Source organism: Sorex araneus, chromosome 2 (assembly GCF_027595985.1).
Source record: "Sorex araneus isolate mSorAra2 chromosome 2, mSorAra2.pri, whole genome shotgun sequence".
In the NCBI taxonomy this organism is placed as follows: domain Eukaryota; kingdom Metazoa; phylum Chordata; class Mammalia; order Eulipotyphla; family Soricidae; genus Sorex; species Sorex araneus.
Window position 1 is genome coordinate 293,073,428 of NC_073303.1, and position 21,138 is coordinate 293,094,565.

Genomic DNA, 21,138 nt, shown 5'->3' on the forward strand with positions numbered 1-21,138 from the left:
CATCTGTCATGAAGTCACATTAAAGCCTTTTCACACAACTTGTGTAAATTGGGGTGGGGGAGTTAAGAGGGAGGAGTGTTGGGGTCCCTGGGAGAGGGAGGAGGTGGGTACACTGTGAAGGGTGTTGTCGAAATTATGTACATGAGAAACCAACATTGGCAGTACTATAAGCCACAGAATATGAATCAATATGAGATTTTCAATTAATTTGCATCTGGTTCCCCAATTTTCCCCCCACAGCTGCCATGTGATGTCATTTTAAAGCTCTTTGTACCCACACAGTACCGTTCCCCACTGTAGCTAACTCCCAGCACCCACGTAGGTGATGTCTGAGTGTGCTGGGCTGTGTCCATCTCCTCGTGGAGCCCAGGGGCAGCCACTGCTCTCCTCCCCACACCTTCCCCCTTCTTTAACTGGGGAGCAGAGCTATTAGTTCCAATGAGGTAATTCTTTCTACTCAGCTCCATCGTCTTCTGCTCTTGGAAAGTTCCAAAGTTAGCAAAACACTCCTGTGCCTTGCACTCAAGCCTCCCTCCTGCCATGGCAGAGCCTGTGCCTGCAGGGGTATCTGCTCCACTGCCCATGTCACCGGGATAAACACAGAGACCACAGCAGCACCTAAGGACGAAAGCCCTGGGCGATTCGGAGTTCAGGGTTGACTAAGGACCTGGCTGTCAGCGACAATGGACCACTTCAGAACAGACTCACTCAAAGGTGGATGTATTTAATTTTTCATTGAGTTTTTAAATAAAATCACTGCGAATGACAGAGTTACAAAGTTATCTGTGGCTGAGTTTCAGATGTACAATGACCCAACACCAACCCATTCACCAGCAACCACTTCCCTCCACCGGTGAACCTAGCTTCTCCCCTGACCCCAGGCGTGCCTCTATGGCAGACAATTTCTTCTTTCTTTCCCTTCCCTTCTAGGGACTGTGGTTTAGAATACTGCTGTTGATAGGGTACAGTGCACATCACTTTACCTCCTTTAATTTTATTTTGTGATTTTTTTTCCTCCTCATGCTGACCCTTTCTCTTTCCATGGATTGTATTTTAGCATTGTTATTTTCCCAGAAAACTTCTCACTATTTTCATTTGGGGAAAAAAAAAGGTATATTTGCCTCACTGCCAATTAGTCAAAGAAATAAATCCAAATTTGATACAGTCCCACCTTCTAGAACATGTGTGAAATATGTGTTAATTATTTTTAAGAGAAATATAAAAATAAAAACACACTATCAAACTTCCACTAAATAGTGTGTGTGTGTGTGTGTGTGTGTGTGTGTGTGTGTGTGTGTTGGGGGGAGCACACATCCAGCTGTGCTCAAGGCTTACTCCTGGTTTTATGCTCAGGAATCACTCCTGGTAGAGGGGACTGTATGTCGTACCAGGGATCAAACTCGGGTCAGCTGTGCGCAAGAAAGAGCCCTGCCTGCTGCACCGTCTCTCCAGGCCCCTAGTTACTAAACTAATTGTAGTTTAGGTAACATGGTTACAACAGTGTAACATGTATGGTTTTGATGTACAGTTACTGCATCTCACAATCACCAAGGTGCCAAGACTCTCCACCCTGTCCCCGAGTTAGTGAAAGCGAGTGGCTTACCTGTTCGTAGTTAAAGGTATCCAACATTCCCAGAATAAGTCCTTGGATTTCTCCAAGTTTTCCTTTTCCATAAACCGGATCCTAATTAGGAAAAAAAAACCCAAATAACCCAACTACATTAAAATTCTGTTATAACTTTAGGTATTTATTATTATCATTATTGTTTTTAGGGCCACACTTGATGGTGCTCAGAGATCACTCCTGGTGGCTCTCAGGGGACCAAACGGGGCTTGGGGATTGAACTCAGATCGAACTCAAGGGAAGTGCCCTGGCCACGGTACTATCTCTCCTGCCCCCTGACTTTGATATTTTAAAATTATGTGGAACTATGTCATCTGAAATATTCAAATACTCAAGTCTCTTTCTATAGCCACAAAATATTCTTTCATGAGCCTTCTAATGAAAATGCGTGCGGGGGACCTTGGAGAGCTAGGGCAGAGGTGAAGGTGCCTGTTCTGCATGTAGCCAGTCCCAGTCTGATCCTGGTCTTACACAGGCCCCCTGGGCACCAAATAGCATATTCTCGAACAATCCCCTCTCCCCAGTACTAAGAAAATAGAATAAATGCCCGTCAGTTTCCTTCTGACCATTAAGTTATTTACCTGTTTTTCCAATTAACAAACAAAGTGTGTGCTCTAACTGTTGGGCTACATCACCCACCAGGGAAAAACAGTTTAAATGATCCAAGTCCATTGTTTAACAGTCTGTGAGTCAAATAAAATTGACTCAGATTTTGTTTCTGCAAACAGCTTCTTCTCTTTTTGCATAATTAATGCCATCTTCCTCTTTGAGTTCTTAATTATCTGCTACATTAAAACCAAAATGTGGGCAATGGACCAATAGTACAGTAGGTGGGACATCTGCCTTGCATGTGGCCGACTCGGGTTCGATCCCGGCATCCTATACGGTTCCCGACTACTGCTAGGCGAGAGATTCCCTGAGTGCAGTCAGGAGTAACCCTCGATCACCGCTGGTGTAGTCAAAAACAAAACAAAACAAAACAAAACAAAACAAAATAAATAAGTAAAACCAAAATGTTCAGCAATGCCCAGAACATGTCCAACAATTTCTCTTGCAACCGCATTTAGACATTTCCAGGCCAGACAAACTAAACTGCGCCAATTCTGGAAATAAATAAACCGTTCCAGGCCCGGAAATAAGACTTTGGTCAATAAACCAGTTTCTGGATCCAAGGAGTAGCTTCAAGCTTTCCAGAGTATTTTTCAGTCACTGTGGATCAATAGCAGATAGTGAGCCCACCTTCCCTCCACGGTTATTTGTCTAAGGTGCGACAAGTAACTTCTTTGTTAGATACAATCTGGAAAATGCAAGTATGCAAAGACAAAAAAACAAAAATAAACAAAAAACCCTAAATCAAATCACCCAGAAATGAACACATGTTAGTATTCTGATGTGTATTTGTCCAGTCTTGTTTCGGGGGAAGGAGAGAGAGGGTCAGTGAGAAATGTATTTCATTATTTAATGGACCAAATTTGCATAGTGAACAGTACATTTATATCTATTTTACTTGATGGCACTGTGGGCAGTTCTCTCATTTCATCAGACACGTTGGTATGGCTGCAGGTAACAGCCCATGTGTGACACCACGTGTCATTCTAACGGCCTATGCTGCTCATCCCTGGCACCGCCCCGAATCCCACTCACTCCTGCTAAATGGGAGCAGTTGTCAGTTTTGGTTGGAATCACTATTTCTTTTGTAGAGAATTCTAGAAAAGGCAACTGTAGAATTTTTATGGTTACTGAGACACAATGCCAAAGTGCTTAACCAAAAGATGCATTCTGCTTAAAAAAAAAAAAATCTCCAGTGTACTTGTGTACTCAATTTTACTTATAATTAAAAAGTTGATAATAAATGAGAATGTCAAGTCAATTACTTTATTCAACATGAAGTGATGGAGGATACAAATGACTTCCATGCCAAGCAGGGGAATCCAAGTCCACAGTAACGATGAGAGTAGCTACTTATTCGGGTGGGGAGCAATGCCAAGTGCAGAGCCAAGCCCTTTATACGAACTACGTTAAATTCTTCCGACAATGTTCATAAATTAAGAAATTCGGGTTCAGAGAAGTGGACTTTGTCAAGATTACAAAAACTGTAAGCCGAAAAGCTGGGAACTGAATCTGGGTGCCTTAGAGAGGGGGCTCCTTCCACTTAAGTGCTGGCCTCCCACATACAGACATGGAAGCTAATAAACGAAACGATAAAGTAGTGTTGGCTGATACTTGAGTAATGGTTCTGGTTATTTCTCAGGATATGAGGATGATTAAACTCGTGGGTGGTAAGAGTGTGCTCAGCAAAGGGAGCAGAGACTGATGCAGGCGTTGGCTTTGCTTCGCTTGCGTCTCTGGGCTCTGGGGAAGGTGCCCAAGACCTGGTTGGGCACAACTTTCCCAAGACTTGATTTCAGTCCCTGGCAAGAGCCGCAGCAGGGTGTCTGTCCTTTGGTTGCTGGCCTGGGATGCTGAGGATACGTACAAGTAACTAAAGGGATAAAGTAACTCTGCATCTGCGTACTGACGAACATGCTTCTGACATCTGGGCTTGGAAGGCCACCAAAGCCTAACGGAGAGCTGTGTCACCTCTCGGCTAGGGATGTGTCTCTCAGCTGAAGAGATCTGTCCGACGCGCAAAAGGCAAGACATACCCTCCAATTCTTCCTTTACCAGAGCAATGACCCAGGCCAGAAATCAGCCAGAACATTTCTTTTTCCCTTTTAACTCTGCATGGAAACAGATTCATGTGGGGGCTTCTGAACTTCTATTCACATATATGCGTTGGGGACGGCTCTTAATAATCAGACCGTCTCCCTCAAAGCATCAGGGCTATGCCTCGTTTTTAAAAGGTTCTCCCGGTGTTTGCTATAATAGACGTATCCGAGACACCACTGCAGCGTCAGCCTAGGCAGGCTCTGGCATTTGTTTATGCCAACAGCGGCTTGGAGAATAAAGAGGTGCTTAAAAGGTTAAATCCTGGGGAAAACAAAGCAGTCTTTATAGGTCACGTCTATATTTATATCAGTGCACTTCACTTTAATATGCATAATTTAAAGGGGGAAAATCATGAAAATTGCTTCATGCTGGGACGACATATAAATTATAGAAGGCGAGAGGGAGCTCAAGGGGTCCCGCACAGCATGCACGCAATCCACTGGCTCCTCCAGTTATTTCCCGAAGACGCCAGCGAGATTCTTCAGCAACGAGGAACTGCCGAGGCTGCTCTTTAATGTGTTTGTAAACTATCAGAGAAGAGCACAATTGGGCACTTCCCATAAACTGGATTATTAAAAAGCCGGATAGCAAACAAAATGGGATGACCAGTTTTGGTCCGATGGCCCCTGCAGTGCGGCGGCAGCTGGTGTGAGGTTTGTTTTCAAATTACACTCTTTTGCCAATCAAGACTCACTTTAAAAATATGAATAATGTCCTCACAGCAGTTAATGACTGCACAAATATGCATTCTCTGCCTCTGATTTCCCATCTAAATCATTTGCTTGCTCTGACTGCCTGAGCAGGAAAGTCATCAACGGCGTCTCAGGATGACTCTCGCCACCGAAGGAAGATCACAAGGAATAAGCAGTGAAGACAGAAGGTGGATCACGGGAGTGTGGTCCCTGAGTGTGGTCCCTGAAAAACAGGAGCTTATGATGCTCGAGAAAGACGTCTTCACACGCAGTTCCCGAGCATTGGTTTGAATCGATCCCTAGGGGTCGAGAAGATCTTTCAGAACTTCTCACGGGAACATCTCTTCTGGAAAAACTAAGTTGTGTGAGCATTTGTGCATTGTGCTACCCCACCCCCACCCCCACCCCCCAGAGGATCTGACGAACACTCCGGCTCCAGTTCGGTGGAGAAGAGAAGGCCTACAACGTGGAGCCAGAAGACTAAGGTCAATGTTCCTCCCGCTCCCACTTGACTGAGTAAAAGAAGGCAAGTTATTTCACCTGGCTGGCACTTTCCTAACTAGGAACACTAAAGGAACTGCTACTTCCTCAGCTTAATGAGCACAGAGATCAGAGGAACGAACACAAAAGCTTTGCAAATCTCTGTGAACGACACGAAGACATAAGGAGAGTGGGTCCACTAATATTTAGCGAGTATTTATGAAGTCCCAGGCACTTGCTACATGCTAGAAATATAATCAGTGACCAAGACAGACGTGGCCGCTGCTTTCATGAAACTCAGTCTCAGGGGCAAGTAATCCAGAGGGGGCAAGAATAAGAGAAAGTTTAAAGTTACAGGTGCAATAAACTGGGTTGAGGGCAGGGCGACAAAGAAGAGAAAACCCATTTGAAAGAATATTCTAGACTATTTCAGGAAAAATTAAGTCCCAAGAGAACATAAAGTGTCTTAAACACAGGCTCATGAGGGAAAAATTAAAACAAAAGCCAAAAACATCTATAATTTTTTTAAACCCCTCTCATTGGAGTATTTAAAAACTTAGATGAAATGGATTGGTTTTTTGAAAGAGACAATCTACTAAAAAGTACACAAGGAGAAACAGGTAACATGGGTAGACCTTATCTCCTGAAAAAAAAAATACAGATTCAATAAGTAACAGCCATCTAAAATAGAATAACCCAACCAGTTCTAGTACATTCTTAAAATATTTAAAGAAGCAACTCTATCAATATTCAGGTCTGTTTCACAAAATATAAGCAGGGGAAATACTTCCTAAATCATTCTATTAGATCAGCATTATCCTGATATAAAAACTGAACAGTTATCAGCAGAAATGCTGGTTACTTTGTAGTCAAAGACAAAATGATTCTAAGCTTTATACTGAAAGACGAAACATTCGAAATAGCCAGCACAATTGCAAAAGGACAAAGACAAAGGACAGACACTAGTACTATGTGACTCACAATGAGGCTGCAAGAAAACTGGCTAAAGGAGGGGCTGGAGTCCAGGTAGGTGCTCGCCTGAGTGCGGCTGCCCTGGGTTCAATCCCTGGCGTCCCATAGGGTCCCCTTAGCACCAGAAGTGACCCCTGGGAGCAGAGCCAAGAGTGACCCCTGAGTACTACCAGTGTGGCCAAAATAAATAAATAAATAAATAAACAAAAATACTGGCGAAAGAACAAAAAATCTGATCAATGATAAAAAATGGAGTCCAGAGGAAATGCCCCTTAGTCAAATGAGCAAAAACGATACAGAGGAGACACTCTTTTCAACAAATGGTGCTGAGAGGCATACACAAAGGCAGAAATAAATCTAGACAATGATCTTTCATCTCTCACAGGGAAAGAGAGAGTGGGAGAGAGTGGGAGAGAGAGAAAGAGAGAGAGAGAGAGAGAAAGAGAGAGAGGAGAGAGAACATGCCTGTCATAGAAGCAGGTGGGGTGAGTGGGAAATGTACACGGGTGAAGAAATGGGTCAGCTGGAACATTATATGATTGAAACCCAATCATCGGTAACTTTGCAACTGTGTTATTTCACACGGTGATTGAATAAAATGATAATATTAATAATAATATAACGATAATAAGCCCAAATGGAACATAGGCCAAAGTGTAAAACATTAAATTATTAGACTTCTGCAAGATAACATGGAGAGAAAAAAGAAAAAAATATTAACAACCACCACCAAGACTTTTGCACTAAACAGTGCAAATAAGCATTTAGGTAGAAAACCTGAGCTAAGCTGAGAGAACGGAAAACCCGAACCTGCTGAAACGACAAACATCGGCTCTGTGAAAGACTGTCGAGAGAATAAATGACAAGCCACGGGCTGGCAAAGGGTATCTGCGAAGCACACATCCGCTAAAGGACGTGTACGGAAATGTGTCCTGGAAGACTTGTAAAGGTTTAAGAACTCTTACAATTCAACAATTAAGAAAACAACAGCCCAATTAATAAGTGGGCAAAAGATCTGAGCTGTCCCATTACAATGAAAATAGACAGATGGCAAACGAGTGCATGGAAAAAAAATGTTCAGTGGCATAGTGCATTCGGGAGCCGCAATGCAAACAGCACAGAGACTGCTGTACACCTACCGGAATGGCTCCGTCCCCAATCCCGGGGTCACTGAGACCTGCCTGACTGCCCAGAGTGTGGCCTCTCTTGGGAAGTGGCCACACCCACCGGGTAGCCGTGTTTCTGCTAGTGGAGCTGACAGGAAGATGTCAACGGGGTGGGGAGAGTTCAGAGAGTTGGCAGAAATTCTCGTTACTGTTCCTCTGTGTCCCTTTTTTCTCTTACTGCCGTTAAGCTTTTCTGTTAATCAGCGATTTGAAGCACTGATGATGCCTTGTAGCTCTCTCCACGTTGTTTCGAGTTTGGGGTTACTGATTTGCACATTAACAATTTTCAGGGACTCAAATGTTTTGGGCTGATATTTATTCAGATACTTTTGTTTTCTGCTTTGACTTCCTTTCTCAGAACTCCAAGTACACATTATTTTTGGATGCTCAACATTATTCCGCAACTCACTGATTTTCTGGTTGATGGATCAAACTTGGGTCCTTGCTCGTGAAAGGAATGTGCCCCAGAATCCTGAGCATTGTTCCCAGCCTCGGTTCTTTTTTTTTTTTTTCTGACTCACTTTTCTTTTTTTCTTTTCTTTTCTTTTTGGGCCACACCCAGCAATGCTCAGGGGTTACTCCCGGCTCTACACTCAGGAATTACTCCTAGCGATGCTTGGGGGACCATATGGGATGCCAGGGATCGAACCCAGGTTGGGCATGTGCAAGGCAAACGCTCTATCCGCTGTGCTATCACTCGGACCCCTGACTCACTTTTCATGTTGAATGTTGGTATGCCATCAAATTCACTAGTTTCTTTTTCCCTACTGTTGTCCTTGATTACTAATTCTAGTGTCTATTACCATCATAGACATTAGGGTTTTATTTTCCAAGATTTTTGCTTATCTTCTGTTTTGACTGAATAACATCCACTAGACTTTACAGTGTCAAAAAGCCTGAGTATGTCTGCATTTCGGAAGGTATTTTTAGCTCTGTTGGAGAAGCAAATCACCTGCAAATGGTGTTTATATGTTTAGATCTCGCTTTCAAAGCATGAAGCTATGCTTAGTGCTGGCTGATGTGTTCCAGTGCTGAGTATCTCTGAGCACTCAGGCCTGTTCTGCCCTTCCTGACTTCCTGCAGGAAGGAAGGCGTTTCACTGGCCGCAGACGAGTAGCCTTGGCTACTCTTCTGGCGGTCCTTCTCCCTGTTTCGGGAGTTAACTGGGACCCAGGCACTGCGCCTGCGTCCTCCCTCCCCAGCCCTGCCCTGCAGACCAGCCTGAATCTGGCTTCTCAGCCTCTCCTGCCGAGCAGGAGCAGCCCTGATCGCTAATCAATGTTAATCAAGGGATTAACCTATTTCCCTATCAGGGGTCATTGCCCTTTATTGCCTGATACCCAACCAGCCAAGCAAACAAAACTACTGGTTCACATATTTGTCCATTTGTGGATTATTTCAAGAAGAGAGAAACCTGGTCTCCGATGCTCCATCGTGGCCCAAAATGGAATTTTTTCACTCTTGATCCTTATTTGCCCTAAAAATGTTTATTTAGTACCAATTCTATGCAGGTGCCTCTGGGCTGGGTGATGGTGAGAGTGCGGTGCTGCATTTCAGGGTCCCTCTGCTGTACCTGGAAACACGACAGGTAAACACACCTGACACCACTTCCTACAGCTCCACCCAGACTCTGTTCTAGGAGATTCCTCTTGAAAGTTCATCTAGTTTATAAAACTTAACTGCCACATCTGTGCTGATGATTGTCAAGCTCCGTCTCCATTCTTCACTCTTTCTACAAGCTTCATCCCGCTACTCCCCCCGCTGCTCAGTTGGCCACCTGAAACTAAAGAACTGTCGGGCTTCTTCCGTGTTCTCCTGCATCTAAACAGTCATGAAAAACTGAGTGGAATCTGTCAACGATGTCATTCAACCCCCAGGTCCATATTCTCTTGTCCATTCTAACTCAATAACCTTGGGTTCCTATTACTTTCTTTGCCTCCAAGCTTGTCCCCTTCCAGTTCATCCTGTACTAAACCACAGTTCAAGAGAGTCTGAAAAAGAACTTTGTCCCATCATTTCTGTTTAAAGTCTTTCTTTTGATGGGAACTGATTGATTTTAAAATGCAATCCGAAAGTCCTTGCCATGATTTACAAAGCAATTAAAGACTCAATTCCTGCCTGCTTCTCAAATTTCACTTCTGACGCCTGTAGTCTTGTTTTATGTTCCAAGCACAAATGTCTGCAATGCCCCAATTGTACCAGGCTTCACCTTAAATACTGTGCCCGTATATATACTTCACTTTGCTTAAATAGTTCTAGCTCCTTTTTTCTATCTCCCTGGTTCCTTTAAGCTCTTAACAGATTCAATTCAGACATCTCCTCCTCCAGGAAATCTTTCTAATTCCCCAGTCTGTTTCCGACACACACTTTTATTGGCACTCCCCTCTGGGTATATGTATTTTCAAAAATTCAACTCATTTTAATTTATTTTAAAAAGATAATAAAGTGATTGGGGTATTCCAAGGATGCGAACAGAGGAAAGCAGCCAAGTCTTGAGAATCCTAACTAGGGACTCAGGTGTCCTTGGGGTGTTCTTGCCCTGGTCCTCCTCTTCCTGTGTTCCACTGGAACATCTCCCTGTATCCTGTGACCACATCTTCTCTCTCCTCCCTGCAGCTGCCTACCGTCTTCTCCACTCCGTAGGTAAACATTCTGTCACTGTTTGATGCCGCAGGATGGGAAAGTAAGCACTGTCCAAACCCCCAGGCTCTGCAGTGTACGTGACCCCGAGTTCTGAAGAGAGATGTATTCATCTCTTTCCAGTTCAGTTCTAGGGCTTCCTGGAACCAACAACGATGAGGCCACTGGCCTCCCTTGATCCAAGATGGGGGAGGCAGGGTGGGGTGGGGGACCAGGAGGCTTGTCATGGTCCTGCTCTTGCATGGCGGCTCCTGCTGAGACCACAGGGACACAACACGGGGCTCCGAGCACACAATCCTAAAGTGTAGCTTTTACTGACTTAGAGGCCTGTGATTAGTTACATCAAAGTGTTTTCTGCCTCTCTTACTACAACATAATAGAGCAAAACGGTGCCTTTTATCTACATAACTAGTAAGTGACCAAGCAGGGTTGCCACAATATTAATAAAGAGACGGTTAAAAACATTAAGAGACTGAAATAAATGAGAAGACTTGCATGATAAAATCAGAAAGGGCATCAAATGAGAAAGTGGGAGTCTTTGGTGCTCCTCTGGGTTCTGTCGCTACTGGTATGCTGGCCAGGGGCGTAAACTTCCTATCCGCCAGTTTCCGTTCCCAGAAACAGAACACTGCAGAGTGGAACAGTGTGAGTATACGATGAAATAATATCTGTGAAAGCATTCTGAACAATTAAAAGCCTCAGGGGTCAGAGCGAAAGTACAGTGGATAGGAAGCAGCTGACCTGGATTCGAAATCCAGCACATCATATGGTCTCCTGAGCACGGCTAGGAGTGAGCCCTGAGCACAGAGCCAGGAGTAATACTGAGCACCATTAGGTGGGGCCCCCAAATATAAAGAACCTGAGGAACAGCAGGCGGTATGTAGTTTCAGGAGCATCCCTTACATGCAGCTGACCAGATTTAATCCCTGGAGCGATACGGTCCCTAAAAGTTCTCTGGGTGCAACCCCAAAGGCCCCCAACACTGTTGGCAAGACCCAGGTAACCACTAGCACCACTAGGCCTGGAGTATTCTTGGGCCCCCGCTTTGAACTGTTGGCCCAGTTGGTGGAGAATCACCTGTGGGGTTCCTCAGCCTCTGGGTGCCTCTTGGGGGACCCCATGCCAAAACAACAACAACAATAATAATAATAACTAAAATGAAATTTAAAAAATGTCATGCCCTCATAATCAATGGGATTAATCACTGAAAGTAGAAAATTGTAGGGTAACATTGGATTTGTCCTTTTGGCCTTGCTGCAGGGAACTTAGTTTACCTTAAAGCAATGTCCTTTCTGTATGGACACAGGAAAACAGTTAATATTATGCTTTGTAACTTGGGGATTGATTGACTCTGAATAATATTTACTCCTGGGCATCTGCTTTCTTGACTCAGTTGCCTTTAGTTCCTAGCAACCCCAAAGCAGGGGCCTAATGAGGGACTGGATGGACCCATGGAAAGCTGTGAGCTACCCTGCCATCGAAAAGGGCCAGGCCAAAGCACCACAAAACTCAACTATAAGTTGAGGGCATGATCATGGACAAATGCTGTTATGATCCAAAAATAATGATGAGATTAGGACTCTGTTGGGGTTAGGAAGACTAACCTGGCCTGAGGACTGCGGTCTGGAATATATAGTGAGATGCCCTCAGGAAGAACCAAACTTTAAGTTTGTATCTCTTACTGTGTTCATTGTTCATACAGAATGACATTGCTAGAAATATTAGAAGTAAATTTACTACAACTATTTAAGTGGATTACTAGCTGAGGAAAGAAGAAAGCAACACACCCTGGATGGGATCCCGCCCTTAAGCAGATATCCTAGTAATCTGGAGTAATCTCCTTAGAAGAGATTTTGTCCTTGAGTTAATCTCCTGGAGGAGTGGTCTTACCTCTCTTTGTTGATTTGTTAAATGTTCAACCCACCTTTGTATCCCCACCCTACATGATTGCTAAATAAACTAAGACTGTAAGATCTGAGGGGGCTGGAGAGAGAGAGATCCTTCTTCCCTCTGAAGAAGGATCTGAGCCAGAAGGAGAATGAAGAGGGATTCAGAAGGAGAATGAAGTAGCATGGGGGAGGGAGAAGCAGGAGGAGAATCAGAGGAGAATGGAGATGGGAATGGAATAAACTGCAATTGATACCGACCAGCCTGGCCCTCGTTCCTTCCTTCGCCTACCCATTGCCATTGGCCTCCCTGGGGTGGGGGAAGTGGCCCGAGACCACCGAACGTGGGCGGCAAGAGAGATAGAGCGCCGCTGCCCTTTGGTAAGTACACAGAAAATGATGAGTGTAATTACAAGGAATTCCAGTGTAACCCAAAGTGAAGATTTTCAAATTGTAAAAGCCATGAAATATAAGAGTTCTGATATGCAAGAATTTTTAAAATCATGTTTTTGTCACCAAAAAATAGATTTTTACTTATTATAATTTATGTACCATAATGTGTGTTGAGAGCTTAATATAAAGCATACTGAGAGAAAGCCACTTTGGTTTTAGGATTTCACTTTTTTTTTTTTTTTTTTTGTAATTCACTTGGTAAATTTAAGTATTCCTGCTTGACTTATATAGAATACCGCATACAGGGCCAGAGACATATACAGGCCCAGTACAGTGGGTAGGACACTTCCCTCGCATGTAGCCCACCTGGGTTCAATCCCTGGCAGCTCATTTGGTTCTCTGAGCTCTGCCAGTAGTGAACCCTGAGTGCAGAGCCAGTAGTAAGCCCTGACAACACCAGGTATGACCCAACACCACAAAAACCAAAATAAAATGATATAGATAATTCAGACAATATCAAATAATGACTCAGTGGGTGATAGGGGCCAGATGAGATGGTATGTTTGAACGTGCAGGTACAGACGTGGATGAGAGATGCTGGAAGCATCAGCAGATGCCTGTGTGCTCAATGCCAGAGAGGAAGCAGAGCTGGAGAGAGCTAACAGGCACGTCCTTTCCTGGACCAACGGTATCATATCATTGTTTCCTCCCCCTTTTCAGTCTCTAGATTATATGAAGGAAGACCAAGTAATAAATTCTAAGGATAATTTCTGGTTTTTATCCCCAAAATGTTCACAGATTTTTCTAAAATTACATCTTAGCACATTTTCAGTTTCCCCACCAATGGAACTGGAAAGGTTTGAACTTTTCTGTTAGACAAAACAGCCTACCAAGACTTTGAGTACAAAGGTGCTAGAGTCTAGTATAGGGGGAGGTCAAAGCCAAAAATATTTCCGGAGGAACTGGAAAAGCTAAATTAAATCAAATCAGTGATCGAGAAACACCCAGATTGTACATCAGGGAAAAGATAGGAGTGTCTGTATTAACTTCATTTGAAATCCTTTTTCTTTTTTTAGATCCAAAAAGGCATCACCACCTGGAAATGACAGTCAGCTCAAGAGTCAGCACACCAAGAGGAAGTGTGTGCTTTGGAATCCCCACACCGGTGCCCACCAAAGATGGTGCTCCTCAGCGGGGGAGACAGAAAGCCAGGCACCGCCACCCCTCTGAGCACCAGGAAACAGCCAAACAGAGCTCAAGTGACATCTGGCTAAAGCCGATGGCGAGATGAGATCCCGTTTAATAACAGCCCAGTTCCCTATTACTTATACATAGTGGAAATATTATTAAAACTGTTCAAAAAATGGAAGTCGCCGCCTCCACTCCCCCCGCCCACCCCCACCTCTGAACTCACCTGTAGGATTCTCTGCAAGATGGACGGAAGGGCAATGAAAGTGGCCATGCTGTTGAGAACTTGCATCGTCAAAGACTTCAGGGCTGTTATAATAAAATGTCAATATTTGAGTTAGCTGAAAATAGGAGGGTTTGGTGGCTTTCCCAGTTAGAAAATGGATTTATATAAGTTCAGAGAAAATTGAACTAACCAAGGCCAGGTTGATTACTGATTTTGGTTGTGGGGCCACACACCCTGCAGTGCTCAGGGGCTTACTCCTGCCTCTGGGTTTAGGGATCACTCCTGGCAGGGCTCGGGGAACCACAGTGGTACTGAGGATTGAATCAGGCTCAGCTGCATGCAAGGCATGGTTGAAGTCTCTCTCTGGCTCTAGGTTGATGCCCTTTTGTTTGTTTTGGGGTCACACCTGGAGGTACTCAGAGGTTACTCCTGGCTCTGCACTCAGGAATTACTCCTGGCGGTGCTCGGGGGACCAGATGGGGTACTGGGGATCAAAATGAGGTTGACTGTGTGCAGGGCGAGTGCCCTACCCGCTGTGCTACCCACCCTGGGCCCTACCAGGTTAATATTTTAAAGTTAATTGATCAAGTCACAAAGCTCACTATTAATCAAGACAAATAACAAGTGGTGCCATAACAGGAATTAAACTTGAGAAATGAGATATACACAACAGAATGACTTCATTAAGAGAAAGAGTAAGAAAGAGTTGACCCTGGGGGAAGGTCTCACTCTAGTGGGTGTCCGCAGATAAAATGTGCCCAGCGTGTTGGTGGACGCGGACGGGCTTACCTTCAGAGTGTGGATGAGGGGCCGCCGAACTGGACAGCTTCTGCGGGGCCATCATCGCCTCCAACAGCGGGAACCAGAGTGCCTAGAGTGCCGGGGAAGGAAACGTCTGTTCACTGCACGAACACCAGCAAGCTGCCTCACAGGTGGAGGTCTACTTCTCACATGCGCTTGCTGCTAAAAATTAGGAAGAAGAAAAGAGAAGCCCCTTGTCTCGGAAGAGACAAAAACAAAACACGACAGGGACCACAGCCAGCACGGCTCTCGGCAGGCAGCCTCGGGAAAATAAGGGAACTAAAGGTCAGTCCGTGCGGAGTTGCTGCCCTTAACAAGCTGTCCCCGGGCCACTGCTGGCCGTCGGGGGTAGAAAGGCTGAGAGCCCTGGTCCTACCACAGTGGCCAGGGCTGCTGGGCTGTGGGCCGGGCTGGGGGTGTAGCGGCTGCTCTGGATCTCTGACTTGCACCTCTGCGTCTGGGGGAGGCAGGTCCAGGGAGCCTGGGCAGAGCGGCCCGGTGGGTGCGTCACTTGTGAAGTCTGAGTACACTGAGCAAGAGGAGACCCCCACAGTGCCTCCCCCGACCCCTTCCTCTTCGGTGATACCGAGCATGAAAAACGGACAATGATCATTCAGGGTATTTCTGCCACTATGAAACGGTATTTTGTATTTATGAGGGTGGAGCTGACAGTCCTTCAGGGAGCACTGCCAACCACGTCGGATCAACCGAGCTATTGTTTCATTCCTATTACGCTGGTCATTGCAGTAAGTGCTCTACCTACATTCTCTCTTCTTCAAGCTCATCAAAAACCTTACAGAGGGGCTGGAGCGATAGCACAGTGGGTAGGGCGTTTGCCTTGCATGCGGCTGGCCCGGGTTCGATTTCCAGCATCCCATATGGTCCCCTGAGCACCGCCAGGAGTAACTCCTGAGTGCATGAGCCAGGAGTCACCCCTGAGCATTGCTGGGTGTGACCCAAAAAAAGAAAAAAAAAAAACCTTACGGAGTGCACATTAGATTCACGTGAGTGTATTCACTTGGGCTAAGAAACCAAAGGTAGAGAAATTATCCTAGATTACTTCTCTGGTAAACTGGGCATCTAACTGAAATGTCCTTTGCCGGTTCAAAGCATTAGGAAAAAATCTTTATCATCAAAATCAAATGAACACATTTTGGGGCGATTTTTTTGGGGGGAGAGGGCCACACCTGGAGTAACCGACTCAGGGGCTTCTCCTGGCTCTGCACTCAGGAATCACTCCTGCGGTGCTCAGGGGACCATATGCAATGCCAGGGGTAGAACCCAGGTTGGCCGTGTGCAAGACAAGCACCTTACCCGCTTGTACTAGCTCTCCAGCACCAAAGGAACGCATTTTAAGACGTCAACCATTTTTCTTGTTGGGTACGAGTTACCAAGTCTTTAAACCACTACTCTGAGAGATCCTGCAAACATCCAGAAGGCAGGTGGAAAGTATGAGTCAACAGATCTGGCCAAGAATGGTTAATAGAGAACAGAGGACGTTCCGTACCCGCCATCACACAGGGTTCAACCTGGAGACCTGGGGGTCGGTTCAGGACACAGTGAAGGGTTTCCCAGGGGCACAGCTCGAGCTCGCTGAAGCGCATTGACAAGAAAGCCCTATCTGCCCCAAAGGCCTGGCCTTCATGCTGCCGACATTGTATGCATTCCTTGGGGTTCCAAAGACACCGGTTTAAAAAAAAAACTATGCCATATGCTGGAAATCCCTACTTCATTGAATTATTTCTTTACTTATTTATTTGGTGTTGATGGTGCCAGGGATGGAACACATGCCCTGTACACAGAACCAACATCCCGGCCCCCAACTTTCTTTTCTTTTTTTTTTTTTTAACTCTTTGGGCCATATCTGGTGGTGCCAGGGGCTTCCTCCTGGCTCTGCCCTCAGCAATCACAGCTGGCGGGGCTCCGAGGAACAGACGGAGTGCTGGGATCAAACCTGGGTCAGCCGCATGCAAGGCAAGCACTGCACCCGCTGTACTATCACTTTGGCCCCAATTTTTTCATTTTTTATCAGTACTTAAGAACATAAGTATCCTATGGCAAGATCCTTAACTCTCTGACGCTTGAATACTGGCTGCTAAAATGTTGACTCAGATAACAGGTCAAAACTCAAAGGTGAAATAGCTACCCACAGGGCGAGAGAGGAAGTTCAGGGTGAAGGTCCTTGCCATGTATATGGCTGACCCCTGTCTGAGTCACCTGGTTGAGCCACCAAGCAGCCACTGTTGAGAGCAGCTCCCGAGCACTGAGCTGGGAGTACCCACACCCCCATCCTTTGCCCCGTGGGGGTGTGGCTCAAACCTCTGCTCTCCAAATTTAGAAAATAATCCTCCCCACAAGACAGTGTTATGCCAGGAGTTAAACGAAATCTGAGTGAGTTCTTCTGTCATGTTATGTAACTCAGAACTTTCTTCTTGGGGAACAAAGTATATAGAACAAAGTCATTTTGTCACAGGAAATCATGAGACATGGGAGCACAGTGTCAATAGTTCCACAAAGGTAAAACTGGTGGCAGTGCCACTCGGGGCAGGACAGGTAACTTCCTGTGGTCCCACTTGAAGGAGATACTCCTTAATATTCCATCTTCTGATGGAAGAGGAAAACCCCTGCAAGGAGCTATTACAGACAGTTCACAACCTTGGGGGTGCTTCCAATTTCCGACGTAGCTTAGGGTCAGCGGCAACAGCTTTTGCTCTGTCTCCAAAACAGAACAAATACAAAGCAAAGAGAAACATGGCAAACAGCCACTCAAATTTCCCCAATTTATATAAAACCAAACTAGCACTTTCATAAAAAAAATAAATAAATACAGTAGTTACATAAAATTCAAACCCAAATATTTTCTGTTCTGCTTATGAAACATTTCAAGAAATGACGCAGGGGGAGAGAGAGAGAGACAGAGACACAGAGACACAGAGGCAGAGACGGGAGGAGGGGAGAAAAGAGAGAGGTTCTACATCAAAGAGAAATCTCTCATTTTATTTTCATTTTGGAACACATCTGGCTGTGCTCAGGGCTTACCCCTGGCTCTGTGCTCAGGGATCACTCCTGGCAGTGCTCAGGGAACCGTATGTGGTGGAGGGGTTGAACTGGGATCAGCTGCATGTAAGGTCATACCTTAACCCCTACACTTCTCCAGCGCAAGAAAATCTTCTCTTACAGATAGACTTAGCACTGCACTAGCTTTGCCTCTGTGAGGCCCTGGGGTTAGCTTTCCAGCATCCCCTTACAGCCCTTCCCTCAAATATTTTTCTTCTTAGGCAGACAGTAAAGGGTGTAATAATAATCTTTGGGAAGAGAAATTTTCAAAGGATAAGAACTCCAACATTGAATATCTTTACTAAGACGAATTCCAACTGAGACGCTTTTTTTTGACACAAAAAGTGATGGAACAAAATGTCCTTTTGGCACATCAAAGGAAGCTTTGTTCTTGTTCTCTGATTATATTTAAACTCTTAGTTCAATCCCTAGAGTTCGTGAGGTACAGATTTTATACCTAATTCTTGTGTTAATATATGTGAATCTGGACATACTTTAGCTTATGTGAGCTTAAATAGCTCTATTTATAAAACATAATTGGCATTCCCTTAAATTTTCCATGAGAAGACAGAAAAGTATTAAACAGACATTACAGAGGAGATAGAAGAATTGAAAAACGATAATGGCTTAGTATTAAATATGTATAGATGTAGCTTTATGGATTCTACCCTTTTTGTGTTTATGAAAATATAACTATGTCCTTTGACATAAAAAGCTAAGTTAAAAACTTAGTAATGGCAAAATTATGGTGAATGGGAAGGTGAAAACTCATTTTACTGATGATTAAATAACTCTAGGAATTATGGATAAGGCAAAGAAATGTGTTATTAACCATAAAGCAAAATAGTTTAACAGGTTAGGATGAAGTGGGAGTGAGAAGACAGGCTAGAGTAGGTATGCGAGGATACAAATTTCCTACTGGCTTGGAACCACAGATCCCAGAAAACCCAAAATGTAACTATAAACATCATCTCAACTTATTGCACTATGCAGATGTATCATTTTCAGTAAGATTTATAAGAGGAACTATTTACTTGAAAGTTGGAAATTCTTCAGTTTTACATAAATTTCTTAAATGAGATTAAATGGCATATTTTTCTTTCTTTGCTTTTGCTTTTTTTTTTTTAATTGTTGTGTGCACAGAGTCCTGTACATATAATGCATATGCTTCAACCACTGAGCTACATCCCTGGTTTCTCTCAAAATGTTGTTTTTTTCGATTTTTGTTGTTGTTGTTTTGGGTCACAGCCAGCGGTACTCAGAGGTGGACTCCTGGCTTAGTGCTCAATGGTCACATCCAGTAGTGCGGGGGTGGGGGGGTCAGTGCCATGAGGTCCCAGGCAAGGCCACACCTCGAGCCTCCTGTGTGCAGAGCATGCGCTCAGCTCACTCTACTATTCCTCCCTGACTGTTTACTTTTACAACCTTGTGTTATTGGATCACTTTTTTCTGAAAGTCATGTCAACCCAGGCAGATGAAAAATGTCTAGAGTGAAGGTCATAAAATTATAAAGATGACTTCTGGGTGACAGGAAGGATACGGGCTGAATTTTTTTTATAAAACTTTCTATAACTTTCTGGATTGCAGGAATTTTAAAAATGAGAAGCATGAGGCATTCTACACACAGGATTTTTTTCCTTAAATGAAGGAAAAAGTCAGACCTATGATGTAAAAGTATCTGTTACACACAATTTTTGTTCTAAAGGGTTTTGAAAATTCTTGATGATGAAAGGTCCTGACAGGGACCAGGGAGACCCAACAGGGGTGAGCGCCAGCCCAGGTTCAGTCCCGGGCAGCCCCGCCATCCTCGGGCGCTGCATCCTACTGACTAGCCAGCCAACATCCCTGTGAGCATCACCTGGGAGACAAACAAAAAGCAGCAAACATTGTGGCCCTGGGCCTTGAGAGACAGGGCAGCGGGCAGGCACGTGCCTTGCACACGGCCGCCTTTGGTTTGCTCCCAGCACTACATATGATCCCCGAAGCCCCAAGGAGGAGTGATCGCTGAAGACAGAGCCAAGAAGAGGCCCTGAGCACCCCCGGATGTGGCCCCCCAAGCGGAAACAAAAGCTTGTTTTTAAAACCCCAAACGTCATGCTACAGGCCCATGTGCTGCATGTACCCTAGGACGGAGGAGAAGGAGGAAGGACAGAGGCAGGGAGCACAGGATCCCCGGCCTATCCACACAAGTGTCGGTTTTGGGTGGGGAGACACACAGCTCTGATCAGGGCTTGATCCAAAGTGTGTCTGAAAAATGTACCCTGCTGCCCACTTCGGCACTGGAAGGTGGCAGGAGGCGGCCAGGTGGGACCAGCCCCGACAGGCCAGGCACCGACACAGGGCCCAGGTAGGGACCACGGGGCAACCTCGTGTCTTCCGGCTACTGCAGAAGTCAGCGGTCAGGGCACCTTGCCCTGTTGTTTCTGGGACACTGGGGGGACGTCACCAGGCCTCAGCACCCCCTCCCCAGTGCTGTGCCCCTGCCTGCTGCCGCCTGGGGCTACTCTCAGCTGCTCAGCCCATTGGTGCCGGGAGCGTCAAAACATACTGAGGCCTGGCTGAGGCCTGGCTCCCAGCCCCGGAGACATGACTTCATTTGGTCTGGGATTTGTCACTGCTCCCCCGGGACACCAATGTGCAGCCAAGGCTGGCCGCCAACTGAGCCTGGCCTTCCTGGACTCTCCAGCTCTGGAGGGACCCCGGGGGGACATCCTCGGTCCCCTCTGCTCACTTGCATCCGGAGGGAAGAGCGGAGATGACACAGGAAGGCACACGCGGGGCATCGCGGCGCGCACAGAGCAAGCCTCGGTCCAAGGGAAGGAGGATGCTGAGCACTCACGTACCTACGAGCTGCCGCACAGCCGGGCCCGGGGATACGGAGCCGTTGGTGAGAACAAAGAGGACAGGCGCGCCGCAGGATACCCGGGAGACACACTCCAGGGAGCACTGAACAGTGATTAAAATGCAGGGGAATGACATACTCCCCGGCCGAGAGGAGAGCAAGAGGGAAGAGAACCGGTTCCTGGTACCAGGCAGATCAGGCCCGGAGAGGGAGGCGGCGTCCTACCTCTCGCTGCTGCTGGTTCAAATGATGGGAATTTCTCTGGCAAAGGCCGATTGTCTCCACCATGGTCTCTTCAACGTCCTTCAGTGAAGGGTCCACTTTGGTATCTAAATTCAGGAAAAGGTCAACATCACGTAAGGATACAGTACCGGAAACCGCAGAGCTCCTGGGAAGGGCTTTCCTCTGCCTACTGTTAGTTTTCTAATAAATATATATACAATGTATATGTGTGTAACATGT

The 21,138-nt window shown here is 45.6% G+C and overlaps 1 protein-coding gene across 1 annotated transcript in view; it reads right to left on the reverse strand.

The window, feature by feature from the left end:
- VPS8 (VPS8 subunit of CORVET complex) overlaps nt 1-21,138 on the reverse strand; it is a 262,990-nt gene that overhangs the window by 46,347 nt on the left and 195,505 nt on the right. The window contains exons 39-42 of the mRNA XM_004603039.2: nt 20,902-21,005; nt 14,766-14,847; nt 13,977-14,059; nt 1,604-1,684 (exon numbers count right to left, since the gene is read on the reverse strand). Coding sequence (XP_004603096.2) covers nt 1,604-1,684; nt 13,977-14,059; nt 14,766-14,847; nt 20,902-21,005 — 350 coding nt within the window. The remainder of the gene's footprint in view (nt 1-1,603; nt 1,685-13,976; nt 14,060-14,765; nt 14,848-20,901; nt 21,006-21,138) is intronic.